This window comes from Centruroides vittatus, unplaced genomic scaffold, assembly GCF_030686945.1.
Source record: "Centruroides vittatus isolate TY-2023 unplaced genomic scaffold, ASM3068694v2 contig_882, whole genome shotgun sequence".
Lineage (NCBI taxonomy): Eukaryota > Metazoa > Arthropoda > Arachnida > Scorpiones > Buthidae > Centruroides > Centruroides vittatus.
Genome location: NW_027122574.1, coordinates 3963670 through 3988021, shown reverse-complemented (window position 1 = coordinate 3988021; position 24352 = coordinate 3963670). Strand labels below are relative to the sequence as shown.

Sequence of the window (24352 nt, the reverse complement as noted above, 5' to 3'; positions counted from 1 at the left end):
GTGCAGAAAGATTTAAATTGATGATTTTTAAAATAATTAATTACAGTTAGAAAAAAACTAATGGTTGTGTTCTGGGAAATGGGAAATAATATCAGTTGTGGCAGTAACCTTATCAAATAAATTTCCACATACTTATATAAGATTACACTTAAGAACTATGTCATTGTTTTATAAAATTTTTTGTGTATAATGATGGCAAATATCCCTTACTGTTATGCAGTCACCACCATTCTAATTGGTATGATTTTAAATTCAAAACATTAATCAAGCTGTACTACTATGAAAATGTTCATATTCAATATATACAGTCAAACCTGTTTTTATGCGCTCTTTTTATATGCGATTTTTATTTGTGCGATTTTTTTTAATGCGAATTTTTAATTTATGCGGTTTTGTTGGCGACTAGTCTCGTGCGATTCGTCATGTCTTACGTTGACTTATTATAGCTAAATAAACTTATTATAGCATAAATGCACGTATTATAGTAATATTGTTGCATGAATATGCGAAAAATGAAATAATTTACTTTTTAAGTCAACAAAACACCACCTGGACAAAAATATGTAAAACAGACGATAGACCAGGCGATGCAGTCAAGTGCTGACATCTGTTGTCAATAAATTCTATTTCGTACGGTTTTGAGTTATTTTCTATGTGAGACCTTTTTTATGCGGTCCCTGTTGACCGCATAAAAAAAATATTTTTTAATTGTGTCGCGAAAACTATTATTTACAGCCATTCGTGAAGTTTCGTGAGATTTTTTTTAATGCGTTTTTTTTAATGCGGTCCCTATCCCCCGCATAAAAACAGGTTTGACTGTATATTATATTTATCACAAGCTTCAAAATTAAACTTATTAGTTTTAAAAACGTGTTCTTAGAACACACAAATATCATCATCAGATATTTTGAATCTGGATTATTTACGTTTGATGTGAGAAGTAAAATAATATTGCTGTATTTTTTTTCCTCCAGTTGTAATTCTCCAGAAATGAAGCCGGCAATTCCCATTTCTCCATTTCCTGATCCATTTGATGCAACCGACGACGACATGGATTTGTGATCTATCACAAAACAAATATTAAAAAACTTACATAGAGCAAGTGCTTATGAGAGAAAAAATGTGTGCATCTTATTGCTTGGAGTTCGTATGGATGTTTCATCGATATTTTAATGTATATCTTTCTTTAACATTACACATAGTTCTATTTCACAAGATAAGTCACATTAAGATAATCAAATTATATAATATACATAATTTATTATTATTAATAAAAATTGCTTAAACTCAAAAATTGCTTTGTATTAATTTTATACAAAATAAATCATGTTTCTTTTTACAATATACAGTTTAAAAATTTTCTATAGGATTTTATCTTAACCTTTGAGACTATGAATGTTACAACAGGTTCGTTTTAATATACATAGCAGTCCATCACGTCGAAGACATTACTTTTTCAGCTAGGCTTTCAAGAAATGTACTCCCATTGACAAGTTTTGTAGTTGCAACGATGTATTCTACAGGAACTGAAAAAAAAACAAGCTAATTTTTTTCTTGGCTTTATAGTTTATTTATTAATTGATATGTAAATTTTATTTCAGATGGAAGCATACGAGGTATATTGCGTATTTTCAAATTTTTGATAAAATGTATTGCATATTTGTTTAATATATCATTAAATAAAACTTCATATCAGAGTTTTTATCCTCTTATTCTCAGAACTATAATGAATTTTTATTTTAATATACAAACAGTAGACAATGAACATTATATATGCTTTAAGGCAATTTTTGCTGCAAGTTTCTCTTTAGACATTATTCAAAAATATTTCCATTTAAATTATTTCTTAAAGCCAGGGTAAAAAACTATATTTATTTTTCTCAATTTCTATTCACCCCCTCAATTGGAAAATGTGTTGTACTATATTTTGAGACATGACTGCATTTACAAATTAATCCAAAAATGTTTGAACCTATTGGATGGTCAGTTTTTTCCCTCACCTGTGACGCCAAGTTGAATTTTTGCAAAGAACAATTGTGGCTATTGTATCATCTGAAATTATTTTTTATTTTGCACAAACAAAATAACCAAAAAAATTCAAAATATATTAAAACTAACTTTATATCTATTACATTTATTAATATAAAAATCATAACAACTAGCGACATCTAGTATCAAAAACGTTCCAATGCCAAAACGAGATATCTCGGGTCAACCGTCAGACATCCGACATACGTCGGAGTCGTGACCTCCGACCCGAGATATGTCGGAAATAACACGGGACGGGTTAAATTTTTTCTCACGAGAAATAATGACACTTCTACTCCAAACGTGACTTTGTAAAATGTCAATTAGTTAAAACATATCTTTTAATAATAATAAGAAGAACCAGTTACCTGGTTAAGTCATTATTTCACATCATAACCAATGTATGATGAAGGCAGATGCTGAAACATGTTACTTTCAGTGTAATATTTATTACATAGTGTTATGTTACAAACATTGATAACATAATTATTGCACATATCATACTGAAAAATATTTTTCCAACAGTTTTAAATCTTAGTTTATCTAAACTTTTCCACGAACAAAACTTCCACTCAAATTAAAATGCTGTCTAAATCTGCTTTTGAGCGAGTCTAGAAAGTAAGTCAAATTACTGGTTTCTAAATGCTATCTAAACCACGACAAGTGGGAATTGCTGTCTCTGCAATGTAATTTTTCTGAACTGTGGTCTAGACAATATCTAAACTTCTCTGCAATTAGCCCATTGTCAGCCAGTTACACTTATAATACATAAGTGGATTTTAACACATTATAAAAATATTTGTCAATTTACAGTTTTAAGTTTTAAAACCTTTTAAAATTAATCTGAGGATATTGTATTAACATCATACCGAAAGCCATCGCGTGTGTGAAATCTTTATAACTCCTGCAATTTTTGTCCAATCCAGATGACATTTTGGTTATATTAGCTATAGAATAAACGTTTTATTGATTTTGAGTCGGTGACTGCTCGACGACAATTTCCCCTTCATTTGCCAAAATATTCAAAAATGCAACTGGAGTATTTAAATTTAAAACTTTTAAAAAAAATCTTTCCATAGTGACCACATGATGTTCTATTATCCAATTGGAAGTAAAAATCTAACAAGCTTTTTATTTAGAAAGCATAATTGCTCATCTAACTAATGTACTATATACAATTAATCTTTTTTTAACTCCACATAGACTTTATTTGCTATTTTATCAATTTTTCATTAAAAAAAAGCCTAGGGGAAAGAAAGCATAAGAGTAAAATTGGTCAGGTAAATTCTAGATCTAAAAGACTTCACAGGTCTCAGTTCTTATTCTGACTTAAGCAAAATAATTTTAAACCATCTGTTGTAACAAAGAACAAACTACTTAATTTGTACAAATATTAGCAATGCTTCTTGAATTTCTTGAAATCTATTTTCTCGTAAAAAGTATTCCGTCATGCTCGACAGGAATTTCTAGTGTATGATAAACGTGCTAATTGAACATTTTTTGGCTACATTCTTATCTTAAGTCAAATATTTATGTATTCGTTAACACTTACTGAAATGTATCTTGGCATTTGCCCCATTAGATTTAAATGAAAACACGTTACAGCTTCATTAAAATGAATTTTGTGAGTCTTGGAAATTAACGAATTCTTGTTTTAATTAACAAATTAAAAACAATAACCAGTTGTCTGGTTTCTTATAATTTCATCAATTTTTTGAAGAACCATAAAATTTTGTTTTTTTTCCCCTCTTGCCAATTTCTGCAATCCAGTGAAACAAATGCTTCCTGCTTCCCACTTTTTGTTATGCATATTGAATAAATTATCATCATAATAGTGAGATTCTTTGCTTCTGATATTTCGATTGTGACAGGTACCAAGGTATGACTGAAAGTAATTTGTAGATCAGAGATGGGTTACACAAAATCCACAAAATTTGAATTAGGAAAATTCCTTTTTGGGTCTAATGCCAGGAACAAGTCAGTCAATTATTTCAATAATTTGGCCAAACATTTTATCCAGTTTTAATTATGAACTAGACTTGCTTAGAATATGGAAGAAGTGATAAAGCATCATTGGTCTACCACCCTAGGAATGTTTTGTGGGTAGCCTGTTCCTCACTATCTGGCTGTGCCAATGGCACAGCCAGATAGTGCATTCCAGCCTAAGAGGGCCTTCACCAACAGATATTTTTGCATGGAATTCTACATCAGTGCACACAGACTAATTTTTACTGTGTGGAAGTCAGGCCGAGGCCCGTTTGTGTTTCAATTGAAAATGGATTTAGTGCCAAAATTTCTCCACGTGGAATCCACGTATTGCGATGTTTCGTGCCAAAATAATTTAAACCAGAACATACAGGTATTTTTTACATAGTGTTAAGGTTGGAAAGAATCAAGAATGAAAAAAGTTACATTGTTCTAATATTTGAATTGTTGCAAATGGGATATATTGAAGAAAAAAATTCAGATATTGCATCCTGTTATTTTTCAAATATAATACGAGTGTTTAATCTTACCTTACTATTAGTACAAATATATTATTAATTATCACGTTCTGGAACAGTAACTCACCATCGTCTTGATCCGAAAGGAATCGCAGGGCAGATATTTCTGCAAACGTGCAACCTCCGAGGAAGAACACCAGAGTCACCTTCTTTTCTTCGGCACTTGACTGAATAGACGAACCCGAACCTCCTAAATCACATTAGGGATTCCTTCGATTACGGACGGCTCCGAGGTTAGAATTACACTACAAACACGAATATATAAAAGTAGTACTTCTTTTACGATGTCCCGTGATGTTCTGCACTGCTTCCACCGTCGGACCGGGCAACTGGTTCAGGATATCCTGGATGGCTCGCCAACCGGGCATGGCCAAAAATTGTGCCAGACGCACACTGAGAGGTGCATAACCGCTGTGGACGTATGCAACATCGGTCGGATTCTAAAATAAAGTAAAAATTGATTAATTTTACACAAAAACGGACACTTGTTCATATTTTAGGAACTGCCAAAATTTAGGAAACCGGTTCAAAAATTGCAATACACAGTACAAGCTTGCAGTTGCCAACAAATTTGATAAGTTTTTGGGTTTTTCAAAATACGATTCTATAAATAAAAGAACAACACGGTTCCACTCTATCATATTCGAGAATCGGAGACATCGAAGAGTTACAAAATGTCACATTTTTTAAGTGCAAGCATTGTTATTCAAACAAACATACAACTCATTAAATCATTAGTTTCTATTCAAGCTTTCCTATAAACCAGATGTTGCTGTGATTGGTGATAGTGCACTAAATGAATCTGAAAGTCTGTTGCCGTGTTTTGTTTTTATAGATCAAATTAAAAGTTACTACATAAAAAGATCTCTTAGGTAAATGCAAGCAAACGAAAAAAATAGAGAAAAGTCAACACGTTGCCGATACTTCGCCAAAAAGAAAATGTCCTCATTAACAGTGTTTATTAATTTTCTTCATCACTTCTAATCACATACATTTATTAAAGCAATCAAAACTATTGTATTTCTCTTAATTACAAAAAAGAATAGTATACTCTTGCTAACTTTTGAAACCTAAACTATATTTTGTATAGCATGGATTCACATAACATGGCACTCTTTTCGAAACCTAACTACTGCGTTACGCAGGGAATATATGTATATAAAAAGAATGTGTTTTGGGGCAGATTCTCTTTGTAAATACTTACAAATTAGGGAAAAATAAGCATGCCTTTCCAATAGACACCTGTCATGACACAAAATTCCCAAAACTATAGTGAGGATGTGATTTATGCAGGGATTCTATTCTCCATAGTGCAAGTGTAAAAAAAATCCATACAACTTAAGACCGGCTGTGCCCCGAAATACTTTAAAATTCAAAATAACGCATTCCAGAAATGCATAAAATTGCTACTCCCACGACTTTAGGTAAAAGACAAAAAAAAAGAAAAGACAAGACAAACCCCAAAATTTGGGCTTGGTTAAATGAATTTTTTAACCGTATCTAATTTGCCAAAAATAGTCCATGGTTTATTGTACTTCACAACAGATGGCACTTCTGTCTCTCTTAGAGTTTTCATATATTAAGATAAATTTTTCAGAAATACCAGGTGACAAAGTACCCTTATTCAACACTGTCTGGAGAGATATTTAGCTGTATTAATGAAACTAAATTTGGTATGGTAACATTACAAAACTTACAGAAGACATTTCTGCAAAAAAAAAAAAAATTAGCACCAAAACACTACTATGACACTTTTGGCACAATAAAAAAGCAGTTTCTTTTGAATAAACATGTGTTGCAACAACTGTAATGTACGGCAATACACTATGCTACATGAATACATATAGCACGAACCAGCCTTTAGACCGGGGATGGGCAACCGGCGGCCTGCGTCGCATAAAATATGAATAAATATATAGCTTAAGGAAGTGTGCGGCAAAAATTAAAATATTATTTTCTACGACTTACGTACGTGAATAGTTTTTCCGCAATGAATTTAGTAAAAATTAAAACAAGAAATCGGCTAACCGACACATCTAATTTAACTAATTAAAAACTAGCAGTAACTAATATTTAACCAAATATTTCTGATATATTACGTTTACGTCAGTTCCAGAAGCTAAATTAAGTATACATATGCTAATTTATAATTATATGTGAATAAATAATTGTGATTTACCGGCATTCTTTTCTCTTTTCTCTTGTATTCGCCCGTGTCGGTTCAAAAGTTTTAAAATGCAGCCCTTACATAGAAAATGGTTACCTATCCCTGCTTTAGACAAAGGCTATGACCAATATAACAACAAAAAAAAAATTGGAACAGTTAAAACAAAAGATTGCCACTGTTGGGAACAGCCAATACACCACATACAAAATACAAACATATCTCAAATTTTGTTCTAATGTATCGTTAATATTGAAGAATCTACCACATGCTTGAAGAAAATATAACTTTGAAATATACTGGGCTAACAAATAAGCAAACACTTATGAAATTATCAGAATATATCTATAAACAGAAAATTCTTTGCGATTACGTCCTATCAAGAAACAGGAAGGAATGCACGATAACATTAACAAAAGCAAAACAAGGATTTGTAAATATAGATTTTGAACCGACAGTGTTCATTAAAATCATGAACATAGTCTATCCAAACAAGCACCTTCAGTTATCCTGGTGTGAAAAAGGACATCATTTATTTTTTAAAGTATAATTTCTTTTACATAATTTACTAATGTCACAACCTAAAATAAAAAGTTGAACTTTAGTGTGTTTTAGAAGAATAGGACAAGTAAAGATGCCATTTTGGATTGTCTACATTTATAATTTTAATGCCCTGGATTATTATTTTTTAAATGATGAATCTGTGTTACAAAAATATTTTGCTAACAGTCAAATTATTTATATTAAAACATAAGAACATAATAGATATATTTTACGGCAAAGTTTCATTTGACTCGTGGTCCAAAAATACTTTAGAGTAAATATCGTTTCTGATATACCGATAAGTACAAATTTCCAAATCCATCACAAATTTTTTTTATGTTGCAACTTTGTTTTGATATCTGAGGAACTAAAATAACATCAGAACATTTTAATCCAGGTAATCTTGATTCAAAGCCAATAACAAATACTCTTATACCACAAAACAAAAACAGGTACAGATTGTTTCTTATATCTTTGCAGGACAATGCATGATACTCTGTTGGAGCTCTAGAAGTTTTACAAAGTTTGAGACCCCATTTTTGGTAATGCACAGTGACCCTGTCAGAGATTCGTCAATCTGTTCCTGTCACTAAGTAAATGCTCTAGTCCTTTGTACTGCACATTTTTACAGCCTGGTCAACATTTGTGAAATGAGGCATAAAAGAAGCTATAGAGAGTTTTCTTAGAGTGTGTATATGCTATTGTTTATCAAAGAAGAAAGTAATCCATATTATTCAAGAAAAATTATTTGCAACATTTTAATTCCTCTAGTTATCAATTTTTATGTTCTGTATGAATATAAAGCAATTTACTTTAATTTCATCAAGCATGTGGTAGATTGTACTGTATTTAATACCAATTTTTTTGTATTCAGAAAGGAGTAAAAAAAATAACAAAACAATGGATAAAGAGAAACAATAAATGTATTTAAGATAAAGACATAAAAAAATTATTATTATTGTATGTATTTCAAATGCAAGCATATTTTAATTAGTTTTTCTTTCATCCTTACAAATTGACACATTCAGTCTAAACAGATTCTGATAGCAAAATATCAAAAAGGCCAAAGGCAGCATCCATCAAAGACAAAATTAAGTGCTAGCTTCCTGCAAACAAGTGGAAGAAGAATCAGTATTTATATTAGTTGCTCAGTTTTTCATGTATTGGGACCTTGAATAAGTTCTCGCTGTTTTACAGCAGGTGGCGTTACTAGAACTGTGTGCGTGTATTTTTAGATGGTGACGCATCTGTAAGGAAGTACAATAAGCGACCTTGAAAATCAGTATATGTCATTTCGCCGAAGTGTAAACAACTTTTTTTTTCGTGGTGTTAAAAATGTCGCATTTTGGGCCAAAAAAAGAGTATTTGTGGGGAATTTTATTGCACTATTTGATTCAAAAAAAATCTGCAGCTGAAGCATACAGAATTCTTGTTGAGACTTATGGTGACCATGCTCTGTCGGAAACAACATGCAGAGATTGGTTTAGACGCTTCAAAAATAATGATTTTGACATTAAAGATAAAAAACGTTCTGGCGCACCGAAAAAGTTTGAAGATGAGGAATTGGAGGCATTACTTCATGAAGACTCATATCAGACGCTAGCTGAACTTGCAGAATCATTAGGAGTTGATCACACAACAGTTTCAAAACATTTAAAAGGATTAGGAATGATTCAAAAGCAAGGACATTGGGTGCCGTACGAGTTGAAGCCGAGAGACATCGAACGGCGTCTTTTCACGTGTGAACAGCTGCTTCAATGGCAGAAAAGGAAAGGTTTTCTGCATCGTATTGTGACTGGGGATGAAAAGTGGATTCACTACGATAATCCTAAGCGTAGAAAATCGTGGGGTAAGCCTGGCCATGCATCAACACCATCGGCAAAGCCGAATATCCATGGCTCAAAGCTTCTGCTCTGCATTTGGTGGGATCAGCTAGGTGTAGTTTATTATGAGCTGCTCAAACCGAATGAAACTATCACAGGAGATCGCTATCGACTACAATTGATGTGTTTGAGCCAAGCATTAAAAGAAAAACGGCCACTGTACGAGCAGAGACATGACAAAGTGATTTTGCAACATGACAATGCTCGGCCACATGTTGCACAACCGGTGAAAACCTACTTGGAAACACTTAAATGGGAAGTCCTACTCTACCCGCCGTATTCACCAGACATTGCCCCTTCCGATTATCACTTGTTCCGATCGATGGCACATGGCCTGGCTGAGCAGCACTTCCATTCTTATGAAGATGCCAAAAATTGGGTTGATTCTTGGATAGCCTCAAAAGACGTATCATTTTTCCGATGTGGAATTCAAATACTGTCAGAACGATGGGAGAAAGTAGTGGCTAGTGATGGACAATACTTTCAGTGACATGTTTTTTATGACTTTTTTTAAATAAAGCATTAATTTTTACGAAAAAACAGCAAGAACTTATTCAAGGTCCCAATAAATGAATCAACCATATATTAGAGCAGTGATCTTCAAACTTTTTTGATCATGTACCCCTAAGGTGAAAATAATTAGAAGTTGTACCTCCTGTAATATAATACAGTGATATCTCGGTTTTTGTCGATAATCCATCCAAAAAAAATAGGTGAAATTCGAAACCGATGAAAATCGAGGCAATTATTTCTATATGAATCGATGTAAATCCAATAAATTTGTTCTAAACACTCCAAAATACATACCAAAAACACATTTTATAGAGAATATAGTGTTAAATACTAAAAGCAATAAGAAATTAATATAAAAGACTAATTAAAGGAATGTAATGGAATTGCTTGGCTAGACGTACAGGATAATGTCTTGTCTTGTAGGAGCTAGTTGGACATGAGCTTCTAGCCTATATCACCCCTTGGTAAAGTGTGACATAATTGTCATCTAATAGTAATTGTATGCGTTTATGATGGTCATATTGCAGGGAATAGTGCCTTCTGGGAGATCCGTTTAAGGGTAACTGGCCCCGATTTGGGTATTACAGACGTGGAGAAAACCCGGAAAACTTCATATGGCCGGCCCATCCTGGCAAGATGCAAAACTACGACCGAACTCCGTGTTCGGGGGACGGAACCATTGGCTACTGGTGGGCCGTTGCAGGGTAATGCTCAAATGAGAAATAATGCCACACTAAGCTGGAAAATGCATGGGTCACCTTTGTTTTTGCAAAATTAGCAGTGAGGTCACTTGGGCATGCCAATGAAAACACAAATTTTTCGCAAAAAAAATCGACAAAAACCAAAACCAACAATAACCGAAGTCAACGAAAACCAAGGTATTACTGTATAATGTAATAAAAATTGCCAAGTTTCCATTATAAATACATAATTTCTGCTAAATTTCCTGCTACCTGCAATTTGAAATTTTTCAGTGTACGATTGCAAGTGATGGGTGAGTCCACTTCTTTGGGAGGATGACTAAGATTAGATAGACTGTGGACAGTACGCATACAGTATTATGAAGGGAAACTCGGCATACCCTCAAGTATCATTTTGCGTACCCCACTTTGGAGACCACTATATCAGAGAACAGAGATCGGAAATGCAGTACCATCTTCCTTGCGTGAAATAAAATTTGTGAAGAATTTGGCAATTGGATTTCCGACATAATGGAAAAAGTTTTAAATGATGGGATTAAAGGTCAGTCAAAAATAATTCTCTTTTGGGTGGTTCTGTTGTGTGAAAAAGCAAAGCATCCATTTTGGCATTTGAGTGCAAGTTTTAGTCAAGAGCAACTGTAGAGTAAGAATTCTCTTAAATCTTTACATTATGCAGAGCATTCATTCTATATTTGCAGAAATTCTGCATAATATAACCTCTGCTTTATAATGTAAGTGATAGCAATAGATAAAGTTTGTACATTTCTAATCTTCTTATACACTCATTTGTTTGAGAAAGACTTAAGATTAAGTTTACTAGAGAACAAAACTTTTTTGAAGTTTTTGATAACTGAAAGAAAGATTTAAAAACTCGATAATCAAAGAAATAAAAATGAACTTGCCAATTCGTCTACTTCTTCTACCGTCAGACGTAGCGTCTTCCGAAGAGTGGAATAAATTTTACTGCCTTGTGGTTTCAGCAATCCAGCCTTCTCCAGGTTGACTAGCGTTAAAAAGTTTTGATAGCCGTAAGTCTGCAGTAAAAATAAACAAATAAGATGGAGGAATAATCTCAAACAGACAAAGAGAAAAAGAATTATTCTTTTTTGTGCGCTTAATATTTATTTAAAAACAAATACATTACTTGTAATATTTCACTCCTGTAATAATCTAGAACTTTTTGTTTTAATCCATTATTTATAACAGACTGCATACAGATTAAGCGCAAGATCTAAAAGAAAAAAAATTAAAATTTTGCTTATTAAAACTTATTAATGAAACGTTTTATTATCTACTTATAAACATAACAAAATAGAAAATTTTTTTAAAGCAAAGATCAACAATTTTTAGAATCAAATCAAACTTCATCCTTAGTTCTGTCAAACTGGTATTAGAATCTGGATGTTGGTTAACGAGATTCAAAACAGAGGAAATTAAGGCTTGGTTACCAGAAAATGCACATTGACAAAAGAAGATGGAATTGTAATTAAAATAAGAATGAATGGAGATTAAATGGACACAAAAATGGCACCGAGCTAGTGGGAAAATTTACAGAAAAAGAATCTGGCAGAAGATGTAATGAAGTTGAAGTAAAAATCAAAACAATCACAAAATCCTTTGCAAAGTAGTTGTTTGTTCTGGAATTTATCAGACAATTTAACCTTTGTCCTTTGAAACGAATTGTACCGTCAGTCGACGCATTTTATCATCATCTCGATCTATCGACATTATTAAAGTTAGGCAAATTATATTCAACTTGTTTAGATAATTTCGTATTAAGTAAAAATATCTTACGGGTATCTAATTTTAACTTTTGACATTTAATTTAGAATCGACAATGCAATTCACAAAATCAATTTATGACAAAAACTAAAAATGCAATCTAAATTTCAATTAAAAGTGAGCTGTTTTGAAATTTTAAAGATCTAATCCATCTCCAAGTGTAAAAATCAGAAAAAAACATTCGGAACTGCCTTTGCCTTTACCTTTATTAATGATTCCTGTCTTCCGATGCAATCTTCGATGTATGGATTAATTTTATCCGTATCAATTCCATTCATAAACTCTGAAATATTTTTAATCATTAGAAAATTGATAAATCTCAATTTAAATGATAAAAAATTCTCTAAACCATATAGAGAATAATTCACTATATGGCTTATAGAAACATATAAATATAAACTTCTGTAAGTTTTATTAAAAACCAAATGATTGCTGGATATTGTTAATAGAAGTAATATAGTCTGATCTAATCTGGCAATTGTTTGGCTTAGAGAAATAACTTAATATCAATATTTTCTTTACAAATATATTTAATCTTTTTCTTTGGCCTCATTTTTCCTGTAACAATATGGAATTATTAACCTCTATTCTCTGGCCACACTATTCTATTTATCCAGACTTGGGACTTTCCCAAGCTGCCAAACAGCAGCACCTGTACTTTGTGCAATCTCCAACTGATTTACAAGACTATGTCCTCTATGTTTATTATCTTCGATGATCCGACAAGAACAGGCACGTCTCATTTGTAATGTAATGTCATATCGTCAATTGATAATATAATTTAAATAAAACTATAATATATATTTTGAATTGCCAACAATGATGACATAATTTACAAATACTGCATTTCCTTGAATTAGTACTGGGTTTTGAATAGTCATCAATATGCTGGCGATTTTGACCATGCAAATGAATAACCACCAGGATAATTTGAATCACAAGTTAAGATAAAAAGTTTGTAAAATTTTGGAGATTTTTACACCATCAATATTGAACATGTTTCATTTCAGACTGCGATAAAGTAAAACATTGTGCTGGAAACTTTATCTAGAAACATATTCTCATTATTTTTAATGCATGATATATCAAGGATACAATGTTGTATAAAAATTACTTTTTTCTACCAGTATTTGTTACTGATATTTGCTGTAGTTTTAGCATTTGATAATAATGTTGGATACCCCTATTTTAGACTTGATAAACACTAATGTTGTGTGTTTTTTCTTCAAAGACACTTGGCAAGTTTTCTATCAGATATCTTTATTCATTCTCGTTGACGAGAATGAATAAAGATATCTGATAGAAAACTTGCCAAGTGTCTTTGAAGAAAAAACACACAACATTAGTGTTTATCAAGTCTAAATTATAGAACAAGACACGGTTTCATAAAACAAAACCCCTATTTTAATTCATGAAGGTGAAATGGGTCATACTGAATAGCTATAAAACAAGTTTTAAACTGGAAGCTGTGGATTTTGCAATAACTAATGGAAAAGTAACAGCTGCTAGAAAATTTGAAGTCAACTCTAAAATAACTTGAAAATGGCATAATGATAAAGAGAAGCTTCAAGCTAATGTTAAATCCAATAATTCCAAAAGAAGACTAAGGAGGTGGAAGAAAACCTGCAGGTGAAGAAATGGAGGAGAAAATAGAAGATTGGCTAGATGAGATGAAAAGTAGACGGCTTTCTGTTTTGTGGAAAATGATCATAATGAATTCCAGGGAAACAGTCAATAGTGTAACTATTTATGATACAATTGTGGAGAACTTTGTAGCCAGTAGTGGTCAGTTGCAAAATTTTCTGGCAAGAAAGATCATTTTCCTATGTTGACAGATGACAGAGAGCCAAAATATTCTCTTGCAACTTCAAGAAAAGTTGGAATGTTCACTATGTTTGTCTGATTTCTGATTATTAAAGAGAAATACAAACCAATGATGACTGCAGCAATGGACAAAACTGTCTGATGGATGAACATGTCAGTTCTCGTTCTGAGCCAATTTGAATGACAAGTTATGAAATCCCACTTCATTTGTCTGGAGAGTAAAAGCCAATGGAAGGAAACTGAAGAACTCAAAGGAATCAAAATTGTGCTAAACAAACATGGCTAGATGAAAGAGTGGCTGCACAAAGTCTACAGTTGATTAACATTTCGGCTACAGCTGCTGATATGGGACATTTACAGATGCCAAGTGACAGTTTCCACAAAGGCCAAATAAGGCATCATACAATTGATTTTAAACTTTAATTATTTCCATTTAATAACTGCAGTATAAATTTAGAAATTTTATTCTGTAAAAAATGAGTCATTTGGCTTACTAAATATAACTGTTTGAGTCACAGATTCTGACAATAATGAATTAAGTCTAGATATACATCAATAAACTGAAATTTTGATTCCCAGAAGTTTGTTACCAACTTATTTATTTTATTATTAAAATTACTAAAAATGTATAAAATATATGAAATACCATACCTTGTTCCACTTGTAAAGATTCCAAAAATTCTTCTTTATCTGTTACTTCTTTGATTAATTCAGCCATTGAAGTATCTGACAATAAAAAATAGAAAGCTTTTATGTATTTTAAAAATTACAATAATACTTGAATGAATTTCAAATGTTTTATTTTTTTAAATCAATATAAATATTTATAATGATTATAAAATTGTTTAACAATAACTTAATTGCAAAAAATACTATGAAAATTTTCAATACAGCAGAACATTGATTATTTGAGGTAAATCTGTAAGTGACACTACTTTTCTTACACTTAAATTCATAAAAGAAAGTTAAAACGATAAACAAATCATTTTATAATACATGTTGTTACTTTTTATTGATGTACTTCAATATGAGATAAACCATTCATATTAAAACATAACTGCCATAATACACATTTTTATTCTTAAACCTATTATATGCATTAGCTGTATAATAAATGATGTAAAAGTTATTGTTCTTATTCATGATTAAATTATGTATTGTATAAAAAGAAGCTTAAAAGTGATATGATACAAAATGTAATTTTTAATCCTAATATGGTTATAGCTGTACAGTACATATTCAAGTTTTCAGTTATCCATGATACTGATGATCCATGTTACGTAGGATAATTAGAGTTCTACTTAGGATAAATTAGTTAAATCATAATGTAATGTTTTATTTAAAAACACTCAAAACCAGCAAAGGATTGAATATATTTAATATGAATGTTTCATCTGTTTGTAATAAACAGTGTCAAGTATCTTACACAGAATGCAGAACAGAACAATATTTAAACATTTGATCACAATTAAAATTCAAAAACTTCCAGGAAGAACTATGCAAACATGTGATGTTACAAAGAAAGATACAGTAGAGAGTCGTTAATCGGAACCCCAGTAATCGGAATGATTTTCAGTGGACTGTGTCGTGCTGAATCGAACGTTTTTGATACTAGATTTACTTCTAAAGTATAATTTTCATATTGTTATATTCTTCAATATATTTATTTTGTTTGTACAAAATGAAGAAATAATTTTTAACAATACGATAGCCTCGATTATTATTATAAAAATTTTAGTTAGGCTTAAAATCGACAAAAATTCAACACGAAGCGACACGCAACGGAGAAAAATATGAACATCGGACAGGTTAATATATTTTTTTGTACATAATCGGTAATCGGAACAAATCACTAATCTGAACAACCCCAGTCCCCAATTGATTCCAATTTTCGACTCTCTACTGTATAACTTAAAAATTAATTTTTCTTATATACAACCAGTTTTGTTTAACATAAAATAATGTATAATTCACTTGAATCTAAAATATTCAGTGTGGTAACAGAGTGTCTCATTGTATAGCTATCCAGTCATCAAAACTATCAACTTTTCTACAAATCTTACATATCAGGACTCTTTTCTATTCCTTGTCCTTCCAGCCAGCTGAACCATAAGCCAGATTAGCTCATAATGATCAATGAGTAACAAGGTCAATCACTGATACCAAATGCCTTGAAAAATGTCAGTGTGGCCATTAATAAAAAACTGATAAAAAATAATATACCTGCATACTATAGATCAATGTAATGGATTACATTGATAGGTATACCTGTATATGAACTTCTGATGCAAACCAGAAGTCGTGTTATTTCAATTCAAAAATTTTCCCCTGAAAGTTTTTAGATAGATGAACAGCACAACTTAATTGTTAAAGGAAACGTATAATGTACAGGGGCAGGCCACTACTAGTTTGAGGTGAAGAGCATATATTTTAAATTAAATAAATTAAAAATATGATTAAAAATTGCAGCCTGGCATTGTGACAATATCACAATAAATAACTGCTCATTTATTATTTAATATGCCACAAAACAAGAACTAATACCTTTCAATATATATTGACATTTTATAAATGTCAATTTTGTTGAATCTAACAATGTTCTCTAAACTCTGGTTCCAACAAGATCAAAAACTTCAAATATTCAATTTTTTAAACCTAAAATCTCATATTTTGTATGGCAATCTAGATTTGGTATTATTAGAAATGAAAACACATTCTTTCTAATTCTCTAATATAGTTAAGTGTGGGAGAAATTTATAAAACTTGGCACTATATTTGAATAAAAAGAAAAAACACAAATTGTCAAGAAAAGCAGAAATAAGGATTTATTACAAATGTTTTTGTCCCACTACATCCAACTAAAGTGAGGAGTTGGATGTAGTTAGCCAATACTGGTCAAACGGTAGGCTGAAAATGTCCTAATAGAGATCAGGGATGGTGAATTTTTTGAGTCCACGTGTCATATAATAACCATAGTTATCTTTGGAAATGTTTATGCATGCCACAGTTTTAAATAACAAGAAATTACACAAATATGCTTTAATTAGAATAAATGTAAAGAAGCTGATTGATAAAAGGATGATGACTTATGTAACAACATACAGAACCATAATAAGAAACTGAAATTAAGATAAATTGAATTTTAACAGTAAAAAATAAACAAAATCTTATGATATTTTGCATGCCAGATAATTTCTCTTGATGTAGTACTTTGGGCACACTTGCCATTCCCACAATAGATCTTTATATTTTGTCTTTTGTAACAGTTTGAGCTTTCTTTTATATACAATACTTAAGTGTATTTGTTCATCTCCAATTAAAATGCCATTTTTCTTCTCCCTCCCCTTTAAATTTTACTTGCCAAAATTAATCTTATAGTGAAATTTACAGGAAAAAAAAATAAAATTTAGTACATTTTTATTTTAATAATTTTATATTATTAAAATTCTTACGTGTGGCTAGAGATTTTTTAGCTGCCTGCATGTGAGGTAACTTGTTAACAAACTGTTTGATTTCATCCAAGGTTTTTACACCACGCCTTTCCTATAATTAAGAATAAAATTTGTAAAAAAATTATGTATTTATAGAAATATCAATTATTAAAATTTATATTTTAAAGTATTAACTTACAAAATTATATTATGGAAAATAAATTTAATTGGAGGCTTCTTTGATATATAACTTATAATTATTTTCTGAATGCAATAGTTATTTTTCTTTGAAATTTTGATAAAATATGAAGTTGATAACTGCAATATCACTCAACAAATATATAAAATTTAGTGTGTGCAAATGCTACATGCTTGCATATGTGTAAAGTTATATTAATAGATTTAGAAACAATGCATTTAGAGTGTCGTCATAGAATTTGAGTTAATTTTTTAAGTATCTATTGAATTTTCAAATTAATCCATAAAAATGTAAAAAGAAATATTACAATTAATAAATATTATTGGAAATTTGAAACTATTTTATTTTGTTAAACAATCTTATACAATTTTGTGCAATAAATATTTGCACTTTTCACCGGAGGCTCACCTTTATAAAACTATTATATCCGTGTTGACTCAGATCAAGTGCCTATACGTACTGTATATAGTACATAAACACTTGATCCAAGTGCATCCGATGCAGATCTTGGTTTGGATTCTTTACAGATCAATTTATAGATAAACAAGCAATTATTTATTGTGATATCATCACAATGCTGGGCCACAATTTTTAATCATATTTTTAATTTAAAATATATGCTCTCCACCTCAAATTAGTAGTGTCTTGCTCCTGCACATCATACTTTTCCATTAGATAAATGACTGGCACAACTCTATTACTAACTCGTTTCAGGAGAAAACTTTTGAATTGTGATAAAGTGATTTCTGATTTGCATTGAAGGTTCTTATATAGTTAATCGGGGCATCCTGTCCCTAAGGTTTCCACATCTGGTCTCAACTTTTATCTATCTAACTCTGTCCTTGAGATTAAGGAAAGGCAGACAGACAGTGGGAATTTATAGGTCTACAATTTTTAAAAATTGCAGCCCAATATACTGAACACTGCCATTTACAATGCTTTCAACATAAGAAAAGATTATTATAACTTCTCAATTATTTAAATAAACTTTAAATCAAAAACAAACACAGTAGTATTTATGAAACCGTGCCGGTGCTTATTCTGCAACTTGAACACAAACTATATGGTGTATTTTCTCGGAAACATGGCAAATTTCATCACTAATTTTTCTTCAGTTGACTGAAGAAAAATTAGTGATGAAATCTGCCATGTGTCCGAGAAAATACACCATATAGTTTGTGTTCAAGTTGCAAAAACAAACACACTTAAATTTGTATATTTATATGGTTTTAGTAGTAAAAAATTAAGCAAGATGTAACAGATATGAATATTTATCAACATATTTGTGTAAACAAAAAAATTAAGCTTCTGCCACATGTCAAATTGTACTTCTAAAGTCATATGAGAACTCAATATGGATTGCCATCTATTTCTACCTGCACACAGGTGATTGTTATAAGTAGTTTACAAATAACTAACAGTTGGAAAGAATTTGACTATTAATTAAGGATTGGTAAAATAGTTACAAAATACATAGGGATATGTTCAAAAATTTTATCTCTTTAGATTATGACATGATGATATATATTTTACAGATGCTCAGAATATCACTATGATAATTTTCACACCAAATACTGTATAAACGATACGAAGAATACACTTACCACCACTTTGGACGCATGCAACACTCCTACTCTCGATTTGCCCAATGTATGGGTCACACTGTACAAGCGATTGAGCACGTTTTAGCGTTGTCTAATATACATGCAGCGTGAGCTTGGGTCTGCGCATGCGCAACTTCGCTAGTCACAGAGCTAGATGCTCGATCGGCTTTCGAACGTTTTTGAACTTTTGTTTTGTGTTCTTAACAGCTTTGGCAAAACTTTATGCGTTCTATTCTATATCGATTAGTTCTATTTAAAGTTTTTTCGGCAAATTTATGTACTTGCCCAACGACAATAAGGTTCGTCGAAAGTACTTGTGACAAGCAAATGTGTATATAACGCTGAACTCAGTGTATTCTTCGTATCGTTTGCTCAGAATATAACATGATAATAAATGGTGTCCAAAAGGTTACTGTATGTGGAAAAGGTTTAAATAAAGTTTTAATAAAAGTGATGTTTTACATACAATATTACAGTTTCTCTTACAGCAAATGCTCAAAATGTTCCCATAGACCTCAAAATACATGGAAGCAAGGTCTGGTGACCTAATGGGCCAGATTTCACAATTTTTATTTCCCATTCATTTAACATGTTATAACTGTAATTAAAGACAGAATTTATATACATTTAAAATCACAACATATAGACTAATATATGCCTATTAAAATTCCTGAAATATGCATTATGCATGTTAAAAGTTTCACTAATATACACTAAATTTGTAGATTGAAATTCATAGTATTTTACTTTGTTTGTGAGTAAATCTTAATATCTATTACATCACACTTTTTAGGTGAGAGGGCTAAATATGCAACAATAGATAATTCAAAGGATTTGAAAATTATGAACCACAAAATATGTTTTAGTAAATTGTTTCACATAGGCAGGGTGATTACAAATAAAATTGTATGTTCAATAAAATTTTATAATTTTTTTCTAGCATAGAAAGTTATAAAATTTTAATAATAAAATTTTAAATAATTGTGTACATAGAAATAAATTCAATAATGATTGATTAGATAATCGATCATTATTGAATTTATTTCTATGTACACAATTATTTACAAGTTGTGAAGATAACTGGGTTAACCTAGTTTCTCTTATTCTATAGTATTCCACTGGTGTAAAGAAATCATATATTTTTGATTATAGCTCTGTACAAATGACAAGAAATGAGTAAATGCTCTTAGTAAGTTATTTAATAACTACAGATTTTGTGTTGAAGTTGATAGTAATATTTTTGTTTCCAACTGAAATCATGAATTCTTTTAATGTTAGTTTTAGTGCAACTAGAGCTGACTGTTTTTTTTTTTTAGCAAGAAATGATTTATGGCATACATTACAATAAAGAATTTTTTCATCTGTTTTATGAGCTCCTGTACATACTTTCTTAGAAATTCAGCATTAGTTTTTGCTGTTTTACCCATATTGTAGGTTGAACTAAATTCAATGTAACAGAATATTTCCTGCACATGTTCAATACATGGAAGTTTGACTACTTTACTCACAAAAAATTATCTCCCTATATTTAATTAAACATTACACATCTTTTTGAAACACAGTATTTAATTTTAACATTATTAAATTAACAAATATAAACACTTACAATGATTCTAATCCAAGTAATTTAAAGGATTTTGACAATCTGAGGAATGAGAGATTTCCATGGCAACACAAAATGTGTTTGTTTGTAGAACTTTATAGAATATGAGTTAAATGGCTCAAATTTAAAACATTCTGTACACTCATCTGTAATTGAATGGCAGAATGATATTTTTCACATTAACTTTAAATGCACAAAAGAAGGTTCACTACACAGGAAGCAGAAATAGACTATAGCATTCATTAAAAAAAAAGAAAAAGCCTTTTCAATCATACAAGCAAGCTATGTTTATAAAGTAATTTAAGTGTTATTTAAGTGTTAAGTGTAATTTAAGTGTTAATTTAAGTGTTTATAGCAAGCAAGTAGTTTATAAAACACTTACTTAGTTCTGAAAATTGTCAAATTTGCAAAGTATGTGGTAATAATGCAGTAATATATGGTAAAATAAAATATGCATTATTGGACAACCTTAATTTGATCTACTTGGACCCAAATTGTGCTTACATTGAGATTTCAACATCATAGCATTTAAGAAAAAAAACATGATTATACATACAAATACAACCCTTAGTTATAATTACATTAATTTCTGTTCTATTATTTAATTTATACACTTGACTGTCTAAGAATATAAGACTTTGATGTTATGCTTATTCAATTATTATGTTGCTATTATTTAAAAATCATTAAATATCTGCATTTGCACCTGGCATGAATGCCAGCTGAAAATAATAGTAAGTTTATATTGTACTTACATCAAACTGAGAAGATAATATTTTGGCCTTTTTACTAAGTGTTGGACCAACGGCATGAAAATTTTTATCTCGCAATTCAGCGTAGAGCTCTTCTGTAGAATTTAACAGAAACTGTTTTCTTTCTGTGGGAATTTCTTGTGTGCCTTTCTCACTTGAAGAAGCAAATTTTTCTGGTGGTACTTTGATTGTATCTGAATGTTTTAAAGGTAATATAATTAAATATTTAAATAAAACTTTTAAATTCTTAAATAACTGAAACATTTTCAGTAAAATAACTCCTAAATTTATATAAAAACAATTTAAACATTAATTACCATAAAATAATTTACAGTTAAATTAACATACTGCTCTTTAATCATTTTCACTTTGATTGAAAAAAGCAGTTTTAAAGATTTTTTCAAGGATTAATTGTAAATTAATCTTTTAAAAAGTTTTTAAAATTATTGAAGAGAAAGAAAAAATATGAAAAAATATAAAGATTGTCATTAAAAATTTGCCATTGTTTAATGCCATACTTAATCAGATATGAAAATAGTTTACTTCAATTTGCATACTCTTGGTACAATGTTTAATACAAAATGAATTATAGGCACATTTCCTATAGATTTTAATATTTACTTATCTTGTTGATAATCATAAAAACCCTTTTTGAATAAACTTTAGGTTTGTTCAAAACAGATCTTTAATAAGTCAATATTTGATTGTTCTTTGTTAATACAATCTAAATTGAATGATGATAAACTTTTCAATGGACATTTTTTTGGATTTATACTGTAAGAAAATATTAAAGATTATCTATTATGACTACAAGATAATCTTTAATATTTTCTTTTTAACTCTTTCTGCACTGTGGGCATTAAGAGGGCATTTTTTTAGCAAGTCCATTGTAGGTTTGGCCGAACCCACAATGAAAAAGTTGGAATGAGGAATGGAACCCAACACATCTGGATGGATCACTTCCTGAAAAATTCCTGGAGTTTTCTGACATGTCCAGATTCAATCCTGGGTCTCCAAAGGCTATCTTAACCACTCAGCTATCAATCTTTAAAAATAATTACTAAACATAATCATGAAAAACTTAAGTTTTAGAACCAAACTTTTCAATTCAATTGTTGGGCCAAATTGCACATAAATTTAGGTAGGCCAGTCACAAATATTTTGTACACTCCATATGTAGTAAAAGTAGACCTATTCTATCATTTATAAGTGATGTGTCAAATATGTTCACAGACCAAATTAATGTTGTGCTCCAGGCTGGGGCGATAGTTTGGGCACCATTGTTTTAGAATATAATCATGAAGTTATATAGAATCTCAAGTGGGGGAATTATTCTTTCTATAGTAAATTGAGTGTTAGTATTTGCTTTTCAAGTGGTTCAATTTCTGTCTGGAATTTCAGTAATCATAACGGAACTGTATGTGTTATGTAGTCCCAATTTAGGTTTCTTTCTCCAGGTATGCCCCTCCATATGCCAACACTCTGTCATTTTAAAAATGATGCTATGCCTATAGAGTAAGTCTTTTGGCTGGTGTTGGAGCACAGCTCTGCACATAATAGAAGCTATCTTTAGACTTAGTTGGAAAATTCTGGATCTCTCTGCCTATAGTCCAGATCAGTCTACTGTATAATTATCACTGTTTAGCCATTTGAAGAAAGCTTTGGGAGACAGGAAATTCATCTAAATACTGTAGTCTCTCTGACTTCAATGAGTTCATCACGCAGTGGCTCACTCTGACATTAGCCAACAGACTATTCTGCAGACATCATTGACAAAATGTCAGCATATGGAGAGGGAGAATCTAGAGAATAAAACATAAACTGGGACTTTGCAACACGTACAGTTCTATTGCCATGAACAAAATTCTGGACAAAAGTTGAACCACCCTTGTATTTGAAACATTTTGTTTACAATGCTTTAATGGTATCCTTATCATTCATACATAATTTGAATACACTATGTATCAACATATTGTAAAATATGTTGTAGTGTCCAATACATAAGATAAAATTTAAGTTTCATATTAATAAGTTTATCTTGAGTTGGAGTTGAGATACCTGTAACGAGCAATATGTTTATGATGTCAAATGTGTTTTTAATCAATTTATACAATGTAATTTGTTTCTGTCATTCAAGTGTAATGTCAATTTTCAGTAAGCTTACTGAATGATCTATTCTTTACACTCCAATGAATGTCTTTGGCAATCTTGCACCATTAAGTCAGATTATCATCATAATTACAATGATTATAACTCTCTGGATTTTATGTATGATATGCAATGGAAATTAAAGTGTGTGTGTAAAAATGCAATTTGCTATTTTTTAAAAAAGGTATCTATGTAACATTTTGATCTTAGGTTAAGAAAATGCATAAATAATGATACAGTGACAAAAAAACTAATACTTAAATTATGAAATTATAAATTTTACTTACTATTTTGTATTCCAAATATTTCATCCAAAAGACCTTCGTATGTTAATTGGGTTGCTAGAGGTGACAACAAATCAACAGATCTATCCAACAACAATAAATTATGAATTTGAGAAGTGATTTGAGGTTCGTTCCCAGCTTGCTCCCGTCTCATTCTCATCATCAAATCAAATACATGCTGAAAAAAATTTAACTTAATTTTATAAGTGAAAAAAAGTTATTCATGCAAAATGTTTGAAAAGTCCATCTTAACTGTTAATAAGAATACTAGATTATATGTGATAGAACTTTTAAAATATTGCCCTGAAAATTCAGAATCAAAACTATTTGATTAACTATTATGCAAGTCTGCACATATCCTTGTATTTATTCTGTTGAAAATTTGACAA

The 24352-nt window shown here is 30.7% G+C and overlaps 2 protein-coding genes across 6 annotated transcripts in view; one reads left to right on the top strand and one right to left on the bottom strand.

Moving 5' to 3' along the window:
- The window catches only part of LOC136983516 (uncharacterized), a 345314-nt gene extending 343617 nt beyond the window's left edge, over window positions 1-1697 (top strand). For all 5 annotated transcript variants that reach the window (XM_067280275.1, XM_067280276.1, XM_067280274.1 and 2 more), the window contains one exon: window positions 975-1697. In XM_067280275.1, coding sequence (XP_067136376.1) covers window positions 975-1062 — 88 coding nt within the window. In that variant the 3' untranslated portion in view covers window positions 1063-1697. The remainder of the gene's footprint in view (window positions 1-974) is intronic.
- Window positions 1241-24352, bottom strand: part of car (vacuolar protein sorting-associated protein 33A) — a 47809-nt gene continuing 24697 nt past the window's right edge. The window contains exons 7-16 of the mRNA XM_067280271.1: window positions 23967-24141; window positions 21535-21725; window positions 17395-17485; window positions 14594-14668; window positions 12322-12401; window positions 11481-11567; window positions 11239-11370; window positions 4807-4972; window positions 4600-4722; window positions 1241-1526 (exon numbers count right to left, since the gene is read on the bottom strand). Coding sequence (XP_067136372.1) covers window positions 1435-1526; window positions 4600-4722; window positions 4807-4972; window positions 11239-11370; window positions 11481-11567; window positions 12322-12401; window positions 14594-14668; window positions 17395-17485; window positions 21535-21725; window positions 23967-24141 — 1212 coding nt within the window. The 3' untranslated portion in view covers window positions 1241-1434. The remainder of the gene's footprint in view (window positions 1527-4599; window positions 4723-4806; window positions 4973-11238; window positions 11371-11480; window positions 11568-12321; window positions 12402-14593; window positions 14669-17394; window positions 17486-21534; window positions 21726-23966; window positions 24142-24352) is intronic.